The sequence below is a fragment of the Fusarium musae genome, chromosome 3 (genome assembly GCF_019915245.1).
Source record: "Fusarium musae strain F31 chromosome 3, whole genome shotgun sequence".
NCBI classification, from domain to species: Eukaryota; Fungi; Ascomycota; class Sordariomycetes; order Hypocreales; family Nectriaceae; genus Fusarium; species Fusarium musae.
Genome location: NC_058389.1, coordinates 559583 through 577823, shown reverse-complemented (window position 1 = coordinate 577823; position 18241 = coordinate 559583). Strand labels below are relative to the sequence as shown.

At 48.5% G+C, this 18241-nt stretch overlaps 7 protein-coding genes across 7 annotated transcripts; 4 read left to right on the top strand and 3 right to left on the bottom strand.

The window, feature by feature from the left end:
- Nucleotides 1-427: 427 nt before the first annotated feature.
- Nucleotides 428-2601, bottom strand: J7337_003646 (uncharacterized protein; the record flags this gene model as incomplete). Its single annotated transcript, XM_044821361.1, has 5 exons — nucleotides 428-1716; nucleotides 1778-1889; nucleotides 1941-2119; nucleotides 2187-2424; nucleotides 2554-2601. The coding sequence occupies 5 exons, from the start codon at nucleotides 2599-2601 to the stop codon at nucleotides 428-430; spliced, it is 1866 nt and encodes a 621-aa protein (XP_044682694.1).
- Nucleotides 2602-6771: 4170 nt separating this feature from the next.
- Nucleotides 6772-8111, top strand: J7337_003645 (uncharacterized protein; the record flags this gene model as incomplete). Its single annotated transcript, XM_044821360.1, has 2 exons — nucleotides 6772-7426; nucleotides 7486-8111. The coding sequence occupies 2 exons, from the start codon at nucleotides 6772-6774 to the stop codon at nucleotides 8109-8111; spliced, it is 1281 nt and encodes a 426-aa protein (XP_044682693.1).
- A 137-nt stretch (nucleotides 8112-8248) lies between these two features.
- J7337_003644 (uncharacterized protein) lies at nucleotides 8249-9842 on the bottom strand (the record flags this gene model as incomplete). The annotated part of the gene is made up of 3 exons (XM_044821359.1): nucleotides 8249-8415; nucleotides 8464-9135; nucleotides 9182-9842. 3 exons carry the CDS (start codon nucleotides 9840-9842, stop codon nucleotides 8249-8251), a joined length of 1500 nt encoding a protein of 499 aa, XP_044682692.1.
- Nucleotides 9843-10380: 538 nt separating this feature from the next.
- On the top strand, nucleotides 10381-11577 carry J7337_003643 (uncharacterized protein; the record flags this gene model as incomplete). The annotated part of the gene is made up of 1 exon (XM_044821358.1): nucleotides 10381-11577. One exon carries the CDS (start codon nucleotides 10381-10383, stop codon nucleotides 11575-11577), a length of 1197 nt encoding a protein of 398 aa, XP_044682691.1.
- Nucleotides 11578-12506: 929 nt separating this feature from the next.
- On the top strand, nucleotides 12507-14618 carry J7337_003642 (uncharacterized protein; the record flags this gene model as incomplete). The annotated part of the gene is made up of 1 exon (XM_044821357.1): nucleotides 12507-14618. One exon carries the CDS (start codon nucleotides 12507-12509, stop codon nucleotides 14616-14618), a length of 2112 nt encoding a protein of 703 aa, XP_044682690.1.
- Nucleotides 14619-14742: 124 nt separating this feature from the next.
- On the bottom strand, nucleotides 14743-15838 carry J7337_003641 (uncharacterized protein; the record flags this gene model as incomplete). Its single annotated transcript, XM_044821356.1, has 3 exons — nucleotides 14743-15306; nucleotides 15381-15761; nucleotides 15809-15838. 3 exons carry the CDS (start codon nucleotides 15836-15838, stop codon nucleotides 14743-14745), a joined length of 975 nt encoding a protein of 324 aa, XP_044682689.1.
- A 683-nt stretch (nucleotides 15839-16521) lies between these two features.
- J7337_003640 (uncharacterized protein) lies at nucleotides 16522-18181 on the top strand (the record flags this gene model as incomplete). The annotated part of the gene is made up of 2 exons (XM_044821355.1): nucleotides 16522-18000; nucleotides 18053-18181. 2 exons carry the CDS (start codon nucleotides 16522-16524, stop codon nucleotides 18179-18181), a joined length of 1608 nt encoding a protein of 535 aa, XP_044682688.1.
- Between the last annotated feature and the right edge of the window lie 60 nt (nucleotides 18182-18241).

Here is an 18241-nt window from a genome sequence, read left to right as displayed (position 1 = left end):
TTTGGAAAAAGACACTGAGGGATATAACGGAACTGGAGTTTTGAAGATGGTAAAAAAAATGACACGATACCATGGCTACAGAGAACATACACCAGACACAGTGAATACAGAGAAATAATTTGATGATAATTGTATTTTGTATGACTGCTACTATACTAATCCAAAAGGAAAAATCACCAGGAGAAGATTGAAGGGCAATGTCAGAAAGGATACTGAATCCTCCTGTGTGCTCACCCTGTGGCCTCGCAATCCTCATTTCGAATCACATCCCCCGAAAACGCCTCGCTTACTATATGGAAAGGGAGGCTGTTACAGCCAAGAAACGGAAACAAAAGGGCGCTGTTGGAGAAACGCGATGCGAATTATGTCTTTGATTTGAGCTTGTAAGATAAGATTGTTTGGTTTTGGAACGGCTGCTTCGATAATCTTATTGCTGCCAGGGTGTCTGTTGAGCAGGACGAGGGAATACAGGTACTGTGGGAAGTTGGTCGAGGCCTCCTCCAATAGGCTGCTGGTTGGCTTGCCATCCCATGCCTGTGTTGTGGTTGACAAAGGCGCCGTTTCGGAAGGGGTTGGTAGTACCGGTGGGTTGAGGAGCGAGAGCAGCGCCGGCAGTTTGTGGGCGCGGTTCTTGGTTTGGCGCTGGCATCGTGGAGTTGCGAGCAAAGGGGTTTGTGCCGGTTGGTGTAGGTTGAAGAGCAGGTTGTTGTTGTTGAGGAGCGGGTGATTGAAAAGGCGAGTTTGAAGCTTGGGCGAAAGGAGAAGTGTTTTGCTGCGGTGATGTTCGAGCGAATGGGTTTGTAGATTGGCGGTTTAGAGCGGGTGTTGTAGCAGACGATGGTAGGCCTGTTTGTTGAGCCATGAGCATGGACTGGCGGAAGGGGTTGGTGCTTCCTGTTTGCATCGGTTGGAGGCCCTGAGGGGATCCGTTCTGAACAGGTTGCTGGATTTGAGGAGCAGCGTTGGGAAAGCTGGCCATTGTATCTTGAGGTATTGGTGCGAGCGAACTTGGTTGGAAGGCTTGTTGTTGAGGAGTGAAGCCTCCGAAACCTGCTCCGGTGAAGTCGGGCTGTAGTTGGATCTGAGGCTGCTGCATCTGGGGCTGCTGCGGTTGCATGAACCCAGTTTGCTGAGGTTGTTGGAATGGGCTGTTGGAGGCAAATCCAGTAGGCTGAGGAGCAAACCCGTTTTGTTGAAACGGCATGCCTGTCGGTTGCTGCTGGAAAGCCTGTTGTTGGGGCTGGGGATTCATGCTCATTGGTGTCTGGTTCTGTTCGATAGAGTCAAAGAAGTCAATCAGATCGGGATCAGGACCCTTGTTGGCTTGGGGTTTCGACTCAGGTGCTCTGTTCCCACTCGAAGAGGCCGTGATCTTGGGAAAGGGGTTGTTGGACGCTGGTTCAGGGAAGTCGGTGCTCTTCTTCTTGCTGAGACCTCCTTGCTTCGAGCTTGAACCTCCACCGATTTTCTTCACATCCTGCTCTGCAAGGTATTGTCTTCGGTGGACCTCAAAATCGGGATCGTGAAGATACTCCTCCAGCTGGCGTCCAAGGTTAACGGGAGCGTGCTTGAGCTTGGGCACCTCGACTCGAGTGTGGTGTTCGTGCTGACGAGCTACGCTCAGATATTGGACGACGTAGTCTGTTTGCTTCGTGAATTTCCGATAAATGGCCATAGCACGTTCGGCATCCACCTTTGACATCTCGAAAAAGTTACCTGAAGAAATGAACGTTAGTCAAAGTGGCGGGCTGAGACAGAGGGGGAGGGGCACACATACCGAGAATGCTGATGAGCCCTTGGTTGAGAACCTGAAATAGTGCCAAAAGATCCAAGACAAGCAGTCGGAAAACGGTTATGGTGATTTCATTCTCTGGCTCGTTCTCCATAACCTGGGATTGTCAGTGGTCAATATTCCCTCGCCCGTTGCGGTCCCAACTTACGTCGCATTTTAGTAAAGCCTCGAGTTGGTGTTGAACGATTTCCGTCTCTCGTAACAATCCCTTCTCAACCGAAAGCTTCTCAAGTCTTGACTCAGAAGCGCGCACCCAATCCGTCTTCGTCTTCTCGTATGCGCGAGCTCTCTCGGCTAGGTAGTGGGCATAATGTCGGATATTTCGTCCTTGGATTTGTGCTGCCAATCTGTCAATGCCCAGACCCAGATATCTTTCGGCCTGTGTGGAACGTACCGTCTGTAAAGCTGCTAATCGCTAGCACATTGCGATGCGTCGAGAGAAAGGCAAGCGTGACATCAGGAGATCCCTCTCTGATCATCAGGTGAACAGTAATTAGACTCTTGAAGACGACGGTCCATGTTGAATCGCGGAGACGGTATGTGAGAGCGCGAAAGACCTCGCCGACGCCAGCTTCGCCGGAATGGGTAGCTACGAGAATGTGTTCGATGTATTTCGTTTTTGGGGGAGCATTCTATAGCATCCAAGATCAGTACCAAGTCGAATCTTGAGAACCAGCGCCCGTCGAGGAAAATTGGTTAGGCTCATGATTGCCGCTGATATAATGCTCATCAAGAGCGCGCCGCCAAGACCGCACACGTACCTTGATCTTCGTTGCGCCCTTGACGGACTTTTCGAAGGAGCTTGACATGATTCCAACAGAAGCTTGGGAGCTATATCGAGCTTATAATCAGCGGGCGATGGAGGGACAAAAAGTTCAGACGACGGACGTTGCAACGAGCGACGGGGTACGGTGACTGATGATTGACGGCCGGGGATCCGGGGGAGTCGAGGCTGGGATGACGATACGAGCTGCTGCTGCAGAAGACGAGCGAAGTCGAGCGTGTCGGGTCGCTTCAAAGTGACCAGCGCAAACAGAAGATCTTGAAGGCGTCTTGGGCGAAGAAAGAGAGATTGACCGAGAGAGACAACGAGAGAGTGTCCGCATCCGCGCCGGGGGACGTGGACGATTCTGGGGCGTGGCAGGACAAGGGGAGGGGTGTGTGCTGTTCGGGTTGGCGTTGACTTGAGGTTGGGCTTTGGTGGTTGTAGGACAAGAAGGTGGAGATTCTGAGAGATGCGGATGATAGAGAGGTACCTGCACAGCACAACAGCTTTGAGTCATGCTACGATGTACCCTCCAAACTCGTGTCCTCCGGAAAGGTGGTTGACTCCGATACGGGCGGGCGCTACAGAGTACTCTCCCACTGTAATTCCAGGGGACGCTAATGATGTCGTCACCATGGATTCTTTTGTCTTTTTCATTTCAGAGGGACTTGATTGTCATTGCGCCAACATAGCTCCACTGCAGAGATGGTGATGGTCCATGAGGATGAAGAAATCTGGGGACTTTTTTGTCTGAGGGGAATGCAAATTGAGGCATCGTTGGGCATTTACGTAGCACAAACACACTCTGCTTGTGGCCGTTTGCATGCGTGTTTGGTTGCTTGTGCGATAATCTCTTCGCTTCTTCATGTCTCACCAAAACTCATTTCACCTGATACAGCTCTAGACAAGGGACGGCACATTCACTCTATCGAAAATAGCAGGTCGCGAGGCACAAGGTTTGTCATTACAAATAAGAGACAACGTTCACTTCAATTCAATTCGTAGTACATATATATACGCGAAACCTCACTTGAGGCTTGCTTGCTCCCCCGTTCCCTCAATCGCAAAAAAAAACAAAAACCTACCTGTCAAAACAGTTCAATTTCTGCAAGCCGAGTTGCGCGAACCAAAACAAGAATCCTCTCTTTCATTCATAAAAAGTCAGAGCTTTTTTCCATCGCGTCCGATGCTTGTAACAAGGTCTGTGTCGAACGCCCATTTCATGGTACCAACCTCACCTCGCCACGAAACCGCTTAAGCTGCCCCGAGAGGCAGAGGGTTTCGAGGTCCGGGGAGGAGGCACTGCATCATATTAAACACGCGGTTCTCATCATCTGCGAGGTAGATGTTAGCAAAATGCAAGTATTTATGCGTGTTCAGAGGACTTACGGTTTCTTGAATGAAGAGGGTCATAAAGAGAAAAGAAAAAGAAGAAGAGAGGAACGCGATCCGCGCAAAATTTAAAGGTCCCCATAGTGGGGTGCTGGCCGTGGCTGATCTTCGGCTGTTTGCTCACCTTGCTTCACCTTATCCACCGTCAGCCACCCTAGACTCTGGCATCGCTGCTCAAGGCCAAAGCCAAAGAGATCTGTACTTGACGTAATCTGGACAATATTGAAGGGAGTCCTGGTATACCACACTGGCTTCAACGCTGTCCTATAAGTGCTGCTTTTCGCTGACCTTGGCCCTTAGAGCGCCAGGCTCTTCACGCAACCTTTCTCCACACTTGAGCTATGGCCCATTTGAACCACCTAATCGGTTGCCGACCTGTCAACCATGCTCGAATTCTCCACGTATGACCCTAAGTATACAGAAGACCCTAGATTATCAAATAAATCTCCTGATAGAATATTTTCCGAATTCATGAGGTCGTTGTTAAGGTGTCACTTATATCTCCGTAGCTTCCACGTGATCGATCTAGCACGCCATCTGTACTGATAAGGCACGATAGACCGTTGAAGTCCTTATCTATACCCAGCATTTGTTTCCTGCATGCAGATCCCTAGCCATTAATATGCCTCCTATACGGCCCGGTAGAGCTTCAAAAGCATGTGATCTTTGCCGCAAATACAAAACTCGCTGTTACGCTTCCGGGAGCTCAAATGGAACTTGTTTGCGTTGCAAGACCTTATCTCAACGATGCTCCTTGGACTTTAACCACCATCGACGCTCGATCTCACCACCCATACGTGAACAAATAGACGTTGCACGTGAAGACTCGGCTGTTAGAGGTAGGAGAAGCTCAGTTGATGATAGGTTTGTATATTCGTGGGTACGACGAGTTATCATTAACTGTTCGTATAGGTTAGAAAGGCTCGAGCGAACAGTCAGCGCTTTAGTCGATAAACTTGACTCAAAACTGGATGAAATTGCCGGATCATCTAATAACAGTAGACCTGCAGTGGTGGAAGTGCCAGTACCGTCTGCGGAACTCGACCCGGCTCCGGTGTTTCTAATACGAGATGCTGCAACTGATGCAGGAGTGCACTCGCCCGAGCAAGCAATTGCACAAACAGGGCCTCAATCAGACGTTATATCAACAGGACTTGTCTCTCCACAAACAGCTCACTCACTATTAGGGCTGTAAGCTATAACTACTTTTGGTTTAATGATGAATAACTGACAAGTTTCAGATTCCATGTTCACTATGGCAGATGGGTCAGATTCCCAGAAGACATTCCAACAGACAGACTCCTCCAGCAAGTCCGAAAATCCCCATTGCTAGTATGCAGTATCTTCTTGATATCCGTCCGGCACACAAGCCAGAACCTAGCAGATCGGCTCGCTCCTAGGCTCTTCGAGGAATCGAAGCGTCTTATCACAACATCGTTACTGGAAGTTCCACAGACTTTGGAGTTCTTCCAAGCCGTACTCATACTAAGCCTTTGGTCGACGACTATAGGTCAAGTTCCCTTGAGTATAGACAGCTGGCTTCTCACGGGCTATGCGATCCAGCAAGCGCTCGCGAGCCCTCATTTCATGGACGTTATCCGCCCCGGGTCATCTCAGCATGTCGACGATTCATTGGATGCTTGGTGTTTGTGGAATCACCTATGTGTTGCCCATCTTCAGTAAGTCACCAATAATCCTCTGACGAGGTATCTACTGACGGGAGGACAGGTACTGCGTTGGAACTCGTAGACATTCACTACTGACTCAGGCGCAAGTTGACCAATGTGTCAGTTTCGTCAAGTCGAATGAGGTGAACAACTACGAAGCGAGGATGGGAGCAGAAGTTCAGCTCTACTGGATCATTTACAACAAATGTGGAATTGCTCAGGTTGACCTCGCTGGAACTAAACTCGCGCTGCAAACGTGGCAACAAGAATGGATGGTCCTTTTTCGTAAGTCTATTCTCGATGTGCTAGAATATTGATGTTGACATGATCAAGACGAGCCCAGATCCCAGTTTCTACAAATGGGCTTCCACTTTGCTCACCTACTGGCTCATTGCCAGTCCCTAAAATCACCCAAATCCGTTATGCACAGCTCCGTTCTCAAAGAAATGATCAAGCATTCAAAAATCATCATCAATCTCGCCATTGATACAACCGACGATCGGACTCGCCATTTAACAGATCACATTTATCACATCCTTAGCTTCTCTGCACTAACTCTATGTCGAATCGTTCACACGTATGAGTCCAAACTGCGAGCAGCCAATTATGACACTACAGAGTTGGATAATACAGTATTCAAGCTTATCACCTGGTTTAAGACAATCGGGTTGCCTTGTCATGCCGCGCATATTCTAGGCGATATTGTACATGCACAGTTCCAAAAGCTTCGCCCAGAGTTCCAGCCTTCAACGCCTCTCGTTTCTGGAGCATTACCTGAGAACACTGGTGCTGATTATAATTCAGAAGAGTTATTGCTACCGCCCGACCTCTCTTTTTTGTATCCGAACTTTATAGGATCAGAGATGTTTGATGCAGATGGCGGGTTGGAGTCTTGGCCGGAATGGGCCCAAGTTCATTCAGATACAGATGCGTCTGTCTAATAATATCTAGAGTTAATATCAAGCTATTAAGTACTTGCAACTATTTCACCAGAGGAATCGTAAATTGTCAATGCACTGAGATGGTCGTGTAACAGGCAGCAGCCAACAAGCGACACGGATATTTTCCGCTCCGTTCCGCGATTGGTTTCTGCCATTTGAATCCATCATGATTACCACTCTCCTCTTTCAACGCATTGCAACACCACCACCAAAATGGAGCGACTAGCACCAGAGATCATATCAAATATCATTAAATACCTTGTACCAGATGAGTACTTCTCGCCAGCTAAGTTTTACGACGAAACCAGACCTCCAATCCGCTGTCTCGCACCTTTAGCAGCACTATCTCACCGATGGCAACCTCTCATCGAAGAGGCATCTTTCCGCGAGCTCAAGTTGAATTCAGAATCCGTCTTGTATGCAATCGAGAACAACATTCTCTCACCCCGGCGTCTTTCATATCTCCGCCGGGTTGATTACTCGTTTCCACCTCCAGATGAAGAACATCCTCCAACGGTAGGGCCTGAAATTGACACGGGTTTCATGCCTCTTCTGAAGTTACTCGCTCAAATACCTTTACAAGAGGAGCCACTACTAGACTTGAACGTTACAGTACCCTGGGCTAAAAGAGGCCCCAGTTATCTCAGTAAACTGGAAGATCACGTCGAGGATAATTTTGAGGAGTTGAATACATGTCTCCCGGAAGTGCCCATGATACGAAGTTTCTACTTATCCCGTGGATTTGATCGCTTTTTCTACTCCCCGCGCTCTTTTTGCTTGATAGCTGGTACGATGTCGCGTTTGGGATCGCTTACTCTGCGTCTGATGTCTGAGAGGGTACCTGAGATTGTGTTGAAGGAGAGAAATGGTAAGTTTAACTCAACTCTACTCAAGATAATGGCAATTTCTCACAATAAAACTTTCTAGAACTCGCAAGATCATTGAATGATTTGCCTTCGTCCATCCACCATTTCGATCTCGATTACTTTGTTAGTCCACGCTTGCTACTGGATGCCATGTCTCTTGAGCCGATAGAAGAAGACATTTTGAGTAGAGAACTATGCAAATTCTCGCAGAGAGAGGGTCTGAAAGATTTCTCTTTTGGGGGGAGCATCGAACCAACAATCTTCTGGCCACCCGAGCCAGACACAGCTGAAGGGCCTCACTGGCCAAGTCTCAAAGCTTTCGAACTCACACCATCTGACATGTCACCCTCTGGGAAGCGGCTTGTCGTCCGCAACGTATGGCGATCACCAGATAGCTGGCATCCTATGTTTCCTGTTGACGATGTGGCGAATGAATATTATATGGCGGCTGCGCGATGTGTTGCAGGCATGCCCAAGGCGGAATATCTCTCCATAGAGCTGAAAGACTCGTGGTCTACGACTCTCGTTTTCTGTACCGGGTATCCTAATGACTCCGACGAGCCGATTTTGAGACTCTCTGGAGGAGGGGGAGCCAAGATCTCTGAGGAGACGGAGAAGGAATGGCGGAAGACAGCGGAAATTCATAACTTGAAGTTTTCCATGGAAGTTGATGAGGAGGATGATTAGGGAATGGATATAGAAAGCTGGGGGTGGCTGGAGACTGAGTGCAAATAGCCATAAGGCCAACGAACTCTGCTGAATCATTGCTGTACTTAAAACAGTGCTACTTAGACCAATCATACTATAACATTCCTAACGATGTTTTAAATCTCACTTCTAGTCTCGTCTGAAGCAACCTGAAACTTTTCCTCGACACCAGCATCACCATTGTCAAAGAGTCGATATAGCAACTTCCAGACCAGAATAACAACAGCGGCCGCAATGGCACAGCCAGCAGCAATACTCAGTCCGCGAGTATACCTAGGTGCATCTAGTCACAGTTAGCCTAGAACTTATGCAAAATGGAACTTGTGCATACCTTGAGTTCTGAAAAGTTGGTTACCAGGAAAGTTGGCAAGCTGGAGACTCATCACATAAGCAGCCAGGGCAACAGGTCTCTTGTAATCCTGCATCTTGGTTGTGAGCCATGCAGCACTGATGGCTTGGACACAGCCCATTCCCATCTGCGTCCAGACCACTCCACCGTACAAAGTCCACTTCGATACACCATTTGGTGCAAGGGCTAGCCACAGTAGACCAGCGGCTCCCCAGAGGTAGCCAAGGGCAATGTGGAGCCCTCGCTCGCGGAAGTGATCACTGCTGAATGCCAAAGTGACTGACCAAATCAAGGCACAGACACTACCCACGGAGTTGAGGCCGTTGGCTTGGAGGGAGGTAAAGCCGAGAGACTTGATGATCGAGGGTGCGTATGTGTTCATCGGAGAGATCATGACCATGGATAGAAGACCAGCGACGAGATGACCGTATAATCTCCAGTCAGTGAAGGTATCGACGATGTGTGACAGCAGAACTGGTTGGCCATATCGGAGGGCTTTAGTAGGATCGTTGCGGATTACTCGGGTGACGATGATGGACGCTTCACGCTCAGTGAAGATGTTGAATGATTTGCCAAAGAAGGTCTTTGGCTTCGCAGCGTTGTGAGGGAAGTATAGGTATGCGAGAAATCCGAGACAGCAGGTCAAAACACCCTCTATACGTCGTTAGTACTAGCCTAGGAGACAGAGTTCAACACTTACCAATAAGGAACAGCCATTGCCAGCCATGAAGACCACCTCGTCCACGAAGGGAAAGAAGACCAATAGACAAAGGCCCACCAAGAGCACCAGCAAAGCTGTTGGAAGCCCAGAAAATGGCATATCGTAGAGCAAGCTCTTGGTTGGTATAGTATCGCGAGATATAGAGAGCAAAACCAGGGATATAACCACCTTCAAGAGCGCCAATGAAGAATCGAGCAGCACATAAACCGTGCGCATTCTTCAAGAAGATTTGAGACCAGGTAGCAATGCCCCAGAGGAACATGGTGATGGGAAGGAATCTCTCTGGGCCCATGTACTTGCTGATCATATTGAAGGGCAACTCTGTAACAATGAAACCGACAGTGAAGAGAGTTTGGGCTAAGTTGATGTCTGAGTTGTCGATGTTAATGTCCGTTCGAAGCGTGTCGGTTAGGGCATTGCCAATGTTGGTACGATCGAATTGGAGGAAGCAGAAACAAAGAACGATAAAAGGCAAGATGAAGAAGTCAACTTTGAGCAAAGCTCTCCTGGTTTCTCCAGATTCAATGGTAAGGGTAGGATCATAGCCCGGAACATGAATAACTTCATCCTGAATGACATCGCCATCATGCTCCGAAGTCTTGGACTGCACCGGCTGACTCTTTTCAGAAAAGGAACTCATTGTAACAAGATGTTAATTGCCAAGCCTAACAATCGAAGCAATGGTGATTTCGAACATGATGGTACTGAACAATGCTACACTCTATATACTACCTCCCTGCCAAAGCAACAATGATGTCCTGATAAGCGACGTGCCTAGATCTGTATGGTGTTGAAGATACCATGGCGACGATAATGGCGTGCTGAATCGGGTTAACCTATTGGAGGACTTGATAAGATGAGATGGCGCCGGCGGTGATAACGAGGGACCGTCGGGTCGTTATCAGCCGGCGGCATCCCGACGGCATCCCGCAGGCTTACCGTCGGGATGCCGTGGGGTCGATGTTTTCGCAATATCACGCCAATATTTATCTGAAGATATCATTTTATGAGAAGGAAATTGTCTACAAGTACAAGCATGGTCCAGAGTGTTATTGATGTCTTCAGATCAAATCACCATCTAGCAACATAATCTCTCAGCACGTCTTAAACTATCACCGAGCAAGACCCAAACTCCAACAATCATCACCAACAAAAAACCAGAAGATTAAGCCTTTGACATGGAGCAAAACACACTAAAGAGACGTGGCGTCGGTCTCACAGGTGTCGACAAGGATAAGTCCTTCGGCGGCTACACCCTTTTCTGCCCCCTGACCAGCGACACAGCTCACCTGGTTGACATCGACGGCAAGGAAGTCCACTCATGGAAACTCCCCGGCAGAATTGGTCGACATGCTAGAATTCTGCCCAATGGAAATCTTGCTGTCAATACTCTTCGAACAACTGAGCTCACCACCAAAGATGGAGGTCCTTTCCCCTTTCCCTTCTTCAACAAGTATGGCGGTGGTGTGATGAGTGAACTTGATCCCGATGGAAAAGTGGTTCGTCAGTTCACAGATGATCTTGGTCATCATGATCAGTATCATTATGGCGATGGTCGCTTTTTGTATACCGGTCTTGAGGCTCTGTCGCCTGAGGACTCAGCGAAGGTAATCGGCGGTGTCCCTGGGACCGAGATCGACGGCATCACTTACGCCGACACCATCAATGAAGTTGACGAGAAGGGAAATCTTGTCTGGCAATGGAAGGTCTCAGAGCGTCTCCCACGAGACGAATACCCTCTTCAAGCTCACTACACAAGAGAGCACTATCCACTTATCAACTCCGTCATCCCCATGCGCGACGGCAAACATATCCTCGCGTCTCTCCGATCAGTATCAGCCGTCATAATCATCGAGAGATCCACCGGCAACATCGTCTGGAAGCTCGGCTCAGAAGTTCTTGCTCAACAACACAATGCTACTGAACTAGACAACGGCAACATTCTCATCTTCGACAATGGAGCTTTTCGTAACGGTGAATCTATCACTTATACCCGCGCCATCGAGGTTGATAGACAAACGAAGAACATTGTCTGGGAGTACAGGGACCGCTCACAAATGCATAACTTCTTCACTCCATTCATGGGAAGTGCGCAGAGATTAGCGAACGGAAACACATTGCTTTGTGAGAGTGCCTTTGGAAGACTGTTTGAGGTTACGAAGGACGGGTATGTTTGCTGGGAGTTTATCAACCCGCATTTCGCGCCGTATCCCGATCAAGCTACTTCAAAGATATTCCCTGGTGAGTCGAACGCGCTGTTTAGGGCGTATCGGTATTCTTTGGAGGAGATTCCCTGGTTGAAGAAGAAGTTGGGAGGAACTGATGGAGAAGGGCAAGCTTCAGGGGTATTGGGAAGTATATGCAAGCAGCAATAGCCAAAACGTGAGGCAGTGTATATAAGAATTAAAAAATGGCGGCAGTATGCTACTACAGCGAAGTCTCCCAATGTATATTGAGATGCTAGGTCTCCCAAGAAAACCAAAGACATGGATACTTTTTTTCTTCCTCCTCACTGAGTATATTTTAGCTTAGAAGAAGCTGGCCCTATTTCCTAATACAACATGTTTCACGAAATCGGGAAAAAGATTCTCCATATCTCTTCCAGTGGCCAAGAAATAGTTTGTAAAATATTGGCCATCGGCTGTAGTCCTGTATCGGATCGGATCTGGGGTAGCCACTTGCGGGGTTCCGATGGTTGTGGGGTAGACCCGTCTCCGCCCACGCACTTCACCTCGGCAGAGCCGAGAGAATTGAGACACCTACCCCGTATTAGAGACAGTAACCACGTGTTATGAACTTAATTTCTTACTGTTTACTTCTCGATTTATGTATTCATGGTTGGTAGAGACCAAAAACACTTAACAGTCTTTAAGAAAAGGCTGAAAACGTGGTACGCCATGCAAGTAACAGATGCAGTTACAGGCTTGCCGTATAGACTGCTATGCTTTATAGCATTGGCGAGAAAGCTAGAAGGTATGCTTGATGAAGGATAAGGGAAGAAAATTAAGGTCCTGTAGTTAGCAGAGGCCACGATGGTCATGCTCACCCTAATGCCTCGTGTACGACTGTAGCTCAGCCCGCTACCAGGTTCTCCAGACATGGCCGCGTCTAGTCAAATCTAAAAAATATATCGATCTGCTTTGATAGGTTCGGTTCCTTTAGCGTAATTTGGGGAATTCCAACCCCGCAATCTGGGTCGTCCGCAAATCTCGTTACAATGGCTTAAAAGTTATTCGTCCCCAGATGTCTCGACTGGCCTTGTACTCTCTAGTGTCTGCCTTTCCTTACCACACCTACGTGAACGATGCCTTCTCGTAAACTCAAAGACAGCGAGCGCCGTAGATGCGCCAATGCCTGCTACACTTGTAAACGTCGCAAAGAGCGCTGTGACGGCCGTCAGCCGTGTGGCCGCTGCGTCACCCGCGGGGTGGATTCCGAATGCAGCTTTACCCCTTCTCCGACAACAAAGCGCAGAGTTCGGAGCGCCCGACCTCCCTCTTCTGGTGCAGGCAACTTGCAGGGCTCTATATCGCCAAGCGTCTCCTCCTCCATCGAAGTCTTTGACCAGACTCCACCTCAGCTTAGCAACCAGGCGGGACATGGTTCACACAAAGACCATACAGAGCGTGCGCAATTCTCTACGCTCATACAAGACGGCCACGGGAAATTCGTCTTCATCGGCGACGCAGCCAACCTGTCCTTTCTACAGATTATCCGACGTCTAGTACGCGATTCGCTCGGTCCCTGTGCGTTCACGGAAGATGCTCTTCAATATCTTATGGTTGAGGCCAAGCCGTCGGATAGTTCCACGTGGTTCGTAAACATCATGGATGATACACCAGCAATACCCGATGAGGAAGAGGCTCGATATCTGGTCTCTTGGTTCTTCCGTTCCACCAGTTGCGTACTCAACCTCTTCGAAGAACGAGAAATCACTGAGTCAATGGCGTCTTGGTATCAAAAGTGCTCTGGTGGTCCAGAGGATAAAGCTTCAGTGGCAGTCTTCTTTCTCATATTTGCAATTGGCGCCCAGACATGTCCTGAGAATAGGGACAAGGAAGCAGAGCAATATTTCAACTACGGACGCTTCCTCACCGCTTCCATAATCATGGACGATATCAGTATATCCGCAGTCCAGTCCAACATTCTGATTACCATGTACCTACTGGGTGCATCACGGCGGAACGCGGCATTCATGTATCTCGGCAGTGCTGTACGCGCGGCATATGCTCTCGGAATTCAGCGACACGATGTCAACAAGCATTTCAAGCAGTCCGAATATCTTCTGCGAGAAAGGCTGTGGAAGGTCCTCCGAGTACTGGATCTCTTCATGAGTGCATCACTTGGTCGTCCACCATCCACACACGAAACTCGGAATACGGGTACCGATGAGAATTACTCGGCTTCCAACGATCTCTGCGCTATCTTTGAAGATATTCTTACCAACATCTACTCCCCGCAAAAAGTCTCAAACACGCATTTGGAGCGAATCAGTGAACACCATCGACAATGGGCGAATAAGTTTCCTCTAGGTCTGGCTACTGATAGTATCAAACCGTCGAAATTTATTGACGAGGCGAATGGGAAAGAATCGCCAAATATCGGTCTATGCCACCTCAAAGAGGCTTATTACTGGACAATTATGCTACTTGCTCGACCATCCTTGACGAAAAGCGTTTCTAAACACATGTGCAAAGCCAGCAAGGACATGAGTCAGTGGGAACCTCCTACTGCTGCAACGGAGCCCGACCAAGTCCTCGCTTTTTCCTGTGTCGACTCTGCAGTTAGGACAGTTGATCTCCTGAAGGTAATGGGTGACAACCGAGAGATCCCAAAGCGTCTCCCATTTGTCGTGAACTCATTATTTGTTGCAGCGTTGGTGCTCGGAACGGCCTACTTCAATGACTTGGATCATATCTTCCCCCTCGAGAAAAGCATCACCGGCGTACGATCCTTGATGGCCAGGTTCAGTACCCATGACCCTGTCGCCAAGGGTGCCCTGCAAACCATCGATAACCTGCAAACTGTTTGCAATATATACGTCGATGAGCGAGCACGTCGGAAGATGGAGAGACAGAGCCTCCTTGTGCGAAACCTCTTTGGTACCGTCCACGACGTATCTAGGCCGCAGACTCCGAATCAACACGACAAAGCAAAGGCAACATCTACCAGCGATTTCAGCCAGAGTGAGACAATTTTTGATACGTGGTCCTTTGACGAATCTGTTGGACACATGGATGGGGAGCTGATGGGAATGCTGCCGCATGAAGCGCTAGAGGCATTTTCACTTCCCACGCCTACGACCATTACTTTCGACTCTTTTGATGCTGGCTTTCCTCTTTTCTCAACTGTAGATGTATGTAGTCTTGAGGTTGAAGGAAATATGGGGACAAGTAATATGGCGTTTGGGCTGTGATATATGTAACCAGAAGGTCTTCTATTTGAGTTGATGAATTAAATGTGCATTGCATATGGTTGACATGTCAAAAGGGGCGCCAGGCAATTGTGAGAGACATGTGCGTACATAGCCGTATGCTAAACTAATTACTACCTTCGATGGCCCAGTTGATCCCGCTTATCAATTCGTTCAGGAATACCCCTGTCTCGGGTAGAGATGGGACTATCCAGAAGCAATGAGGCATATCACCATAATGGCCGGTCTTGGTAGGCACGCCAGCAGAGGAGAGGCTATCATAAAGGACTCTCCCATCGTCCCGCAGTGGATCCTTGCCGCATGTTGCGACATATGTCTTAGGGAACATCTTCAAGCAACTATCGTCCAGCAATGGGAAGTAGTTCCTATCACCAGGATCGACACCAGAGTTTTCAAACATCTGTAGAAGTGATTCCTCATCGACTATGGGGACATTTTCTTTGTTCTCCTTGTAGGACGAGTGTTTCGCCTGGAACTTTGTTGGGATGTTTCGTGGGTGGAATGCTACTGGACATAGTGCAACGACTCCAGTGATAGCATCAGTGGGAAGACTGGTTCGACCGAGGACTACTTTTCGAGCAACTGCAAGGGCAAGACAGCCGCCAGCTGATGTGCCGATGGTGAACATGTTAGAGGGATTGCCGCCAATACTATCGGCGTTGTTGAAAGCCTATTGAGTGAGAACTGTCAGCAAGGAGTCTTGGTGAACATATCAATGGGCTGGGATATGGATATCCGACTTACCCATTCGTAAAGAGTCACGGCGTCCTCCAAATGTGCCGGAGCCTTGTGTTCAGGAGATAAACGATAATCAACGTTCACAACAACCACGTTGGCCTTGAGTGCGATATATCGACAGAAGCCATCCTCAGAGTCAAGGCTGCCTAAAACAAAACCACCAGAGTGATAGAAAACACCAATGGGCAATTTCTTGGCTTCAGAGTTGAGAGGCGTGTAGGTCCGATACGCCACGCCACTTACTTCTCCATTACTGACATGCAACTTATTTTCTGGGAAAGGAGGGGCCTGAGAAGCAAGTAAGGCACCGAGGCCGCTGAATTGCTCTCTCATTTCTTCCGCGGAGCCCTTCAACACGGGGCGGACGCCACCCAGAGACTCTTCAAACTGTACGATTTAGTGCGCGTAACAGATTGGGTACCTTGGGAGCTTACCTTGAGCCAGGAGTCAGCGTAAGAAGACATGGTTTTGTATTTAATTTTGTTGATTCTTATGAATTAGATGTACTTTCTGTATAGAAGACAGTTCTGGATTGGAGCAGTCCGGGCGGCGCACTATCTTCTTTTAAGAGCGATCTGACGACGGTAACACTGGTGGAAGAAGCCTTTTTTGTTAACTCTTCGGATAACATTACTTATTAATTTGAGAAGAAAAAATCGGCTTCTGGCTATTTCTTCGGAAGTTTGTCAAGTGTTCCGCGGAACAGAACATGGAGGAGGTTCTTCGGATATAAAGCCAGATACCGATAGCCAACAGCACATCCGAGCCGAAGAACGATGGATCATGGGATCTCTTAGTCGGATATGTCTATTCCATGTTTGATCAGACCTGTAAGTTAGTTCTGGCGTACTTGGTATTTATGGCGGCCGAAGCTCAGACTGCCTTGTCTGGTGCTGTTCCGATGCGCCCGGAGACGCTTGGTTCTGTGATGCTTCCGAAAACTAACAACGGAAGTGAATCTAAGCGACCAGAATAGTCTATATATATATTCAATTGACATGAATTCTAAGAAGATTGATAAATCATTGTTTTACTTAAATATCGACAATTGACCAAGGCTTGACTCATACGATATATTCTGATCTCACTGTCGACCAAGGGCCTTTCTCTCGATCCATCTCAAACATTGCATACAAAAGGCTTCATCATGACCGTCAACACAACTGTACTTGACGCACTTATTGTTGGCGGCGGCTTCGGTGGCGTCTACCAACTCAAGCGCCTTCGTGAAGAGGGCTACAATGTCAAGCTCGTCGACATGGCCTCTGACTACGCAGGCGTATGGTTCTGGAACCGCTACCCAGGTGCTCGGGTGGACAGTGCCATACCGCACTACGAATTCTCTGACCCCGAGCTATGGCGTGACTGGAACTGGACACAGCGCTTCCCCGGCAGCGCTGAGTTGAGAGAGTACTTCTCATACGTCGCTGAGAAGTGGGATCTTCGCAAGGACACATTCTTCAACACGTATATCTCCAAGGCCGTCTGGAACGAAGAAGCAAACAGATGGGAGATTGAGAGTAAGGATGGCAAGAAATTCGTCGCGCGATACTTGCTCTTGAACACTGGCTTCGCAGCCAAGCGTCATACACCTGCCTGGAAGGGCATCGAAAAGTTCGGCGGTCTCTGGATCCATCCTTCATACTGGCCTGAAAAGGAACCTGATCTGAAGGGCAAGAAGATCGCTGTCGTCGGAACCGGCTCCACGGGTGTTCAGCTTGCACAGGAGCTTAGCCAGGTCGCAAGCGAGTTCGTGCTCTTTCAACGAACACCCAACATGGCACTCCCCATGAAGCAGATCGAATACTCCCGCGACGATAAGTCAGTTTCCGAAGAGCGTTATAATGAGGTCTTCAAAGGTCGACATGCTAGCTTCGGTGGATTCGACTTTAACTCTCTCCCCCGCGACACTTTCAGCGATGATCCCGAGACGCGTCGGGCAGTATACGAAGAACTATGGAGTCATGGCGATTTCAAGTTCTGGCTTGCGAACTATCAGGATATGATCTTCCGAGAGGACGCTAATGCCGAGGCCTACAAATTCTGGAAATCCAAGGTCCGATCTCGCGTCAAGGATCCCCGTTGCCAGGAGATCTTAGCGCCAGAGAAACAGCCATACAGTTTTGGTTGTAAGCGAATTTCTCTCGAGAACGGTTTCTACGAGATCTTCAACCAGTCCAACGTCTCCTTGGTAGACGTAAACGCCACGCCAGTTGTTGAAGTCACAGAACGTGGTCTCAAGACAACTGACAAGGAGTGGGAGTTTGACGTAGTAGTTTGCGCAACGGGTTTCGATGCCATCACTGGCGGTCTAAAGGATATCAACATCCAGGGAGTTTCGGGCGTGAAACTCGCTGATAAGTGGGAATATGGCGCGAAAACGTATCTTGGTATGGCTGTTGCTGGATTTCCGAATATGTTCTTCACATATGGACCTCAAGCACCGACGGCGTTGTGCAATGGTCCAACATGCGCTGAGTCTCAAGGAGAGTTCATCGTCAAGGTTATGAAGTACATGTCAACCCATGGCCGTCACAAGATTGATGCATGTGAAGACGCTGAGGCTGAGTGGGCAGCCAACGTCCAGAACATTGCAAATGCTTCTCTTTTACCCAACACCAAGTCGGTATGTTAAACTAATTTTCGAGGATGACATCCAGATAGCTAACTTCTTTTAGTGGTATATGGGAGACAACATCCCAGGCAAGCCTCGTGAGTGCTTGATCTATCTTGGTGGTGTTCCGACTTACACCAAGACGCTGAAAGACTGTACCGAGAATGGCTTCCAAGGGTTTCAACTGAAATAAGCTCATCAGTAGCCATGAAGATGATCATGACGGCAAGATAGTGGAGTCGCTCTAGGGATA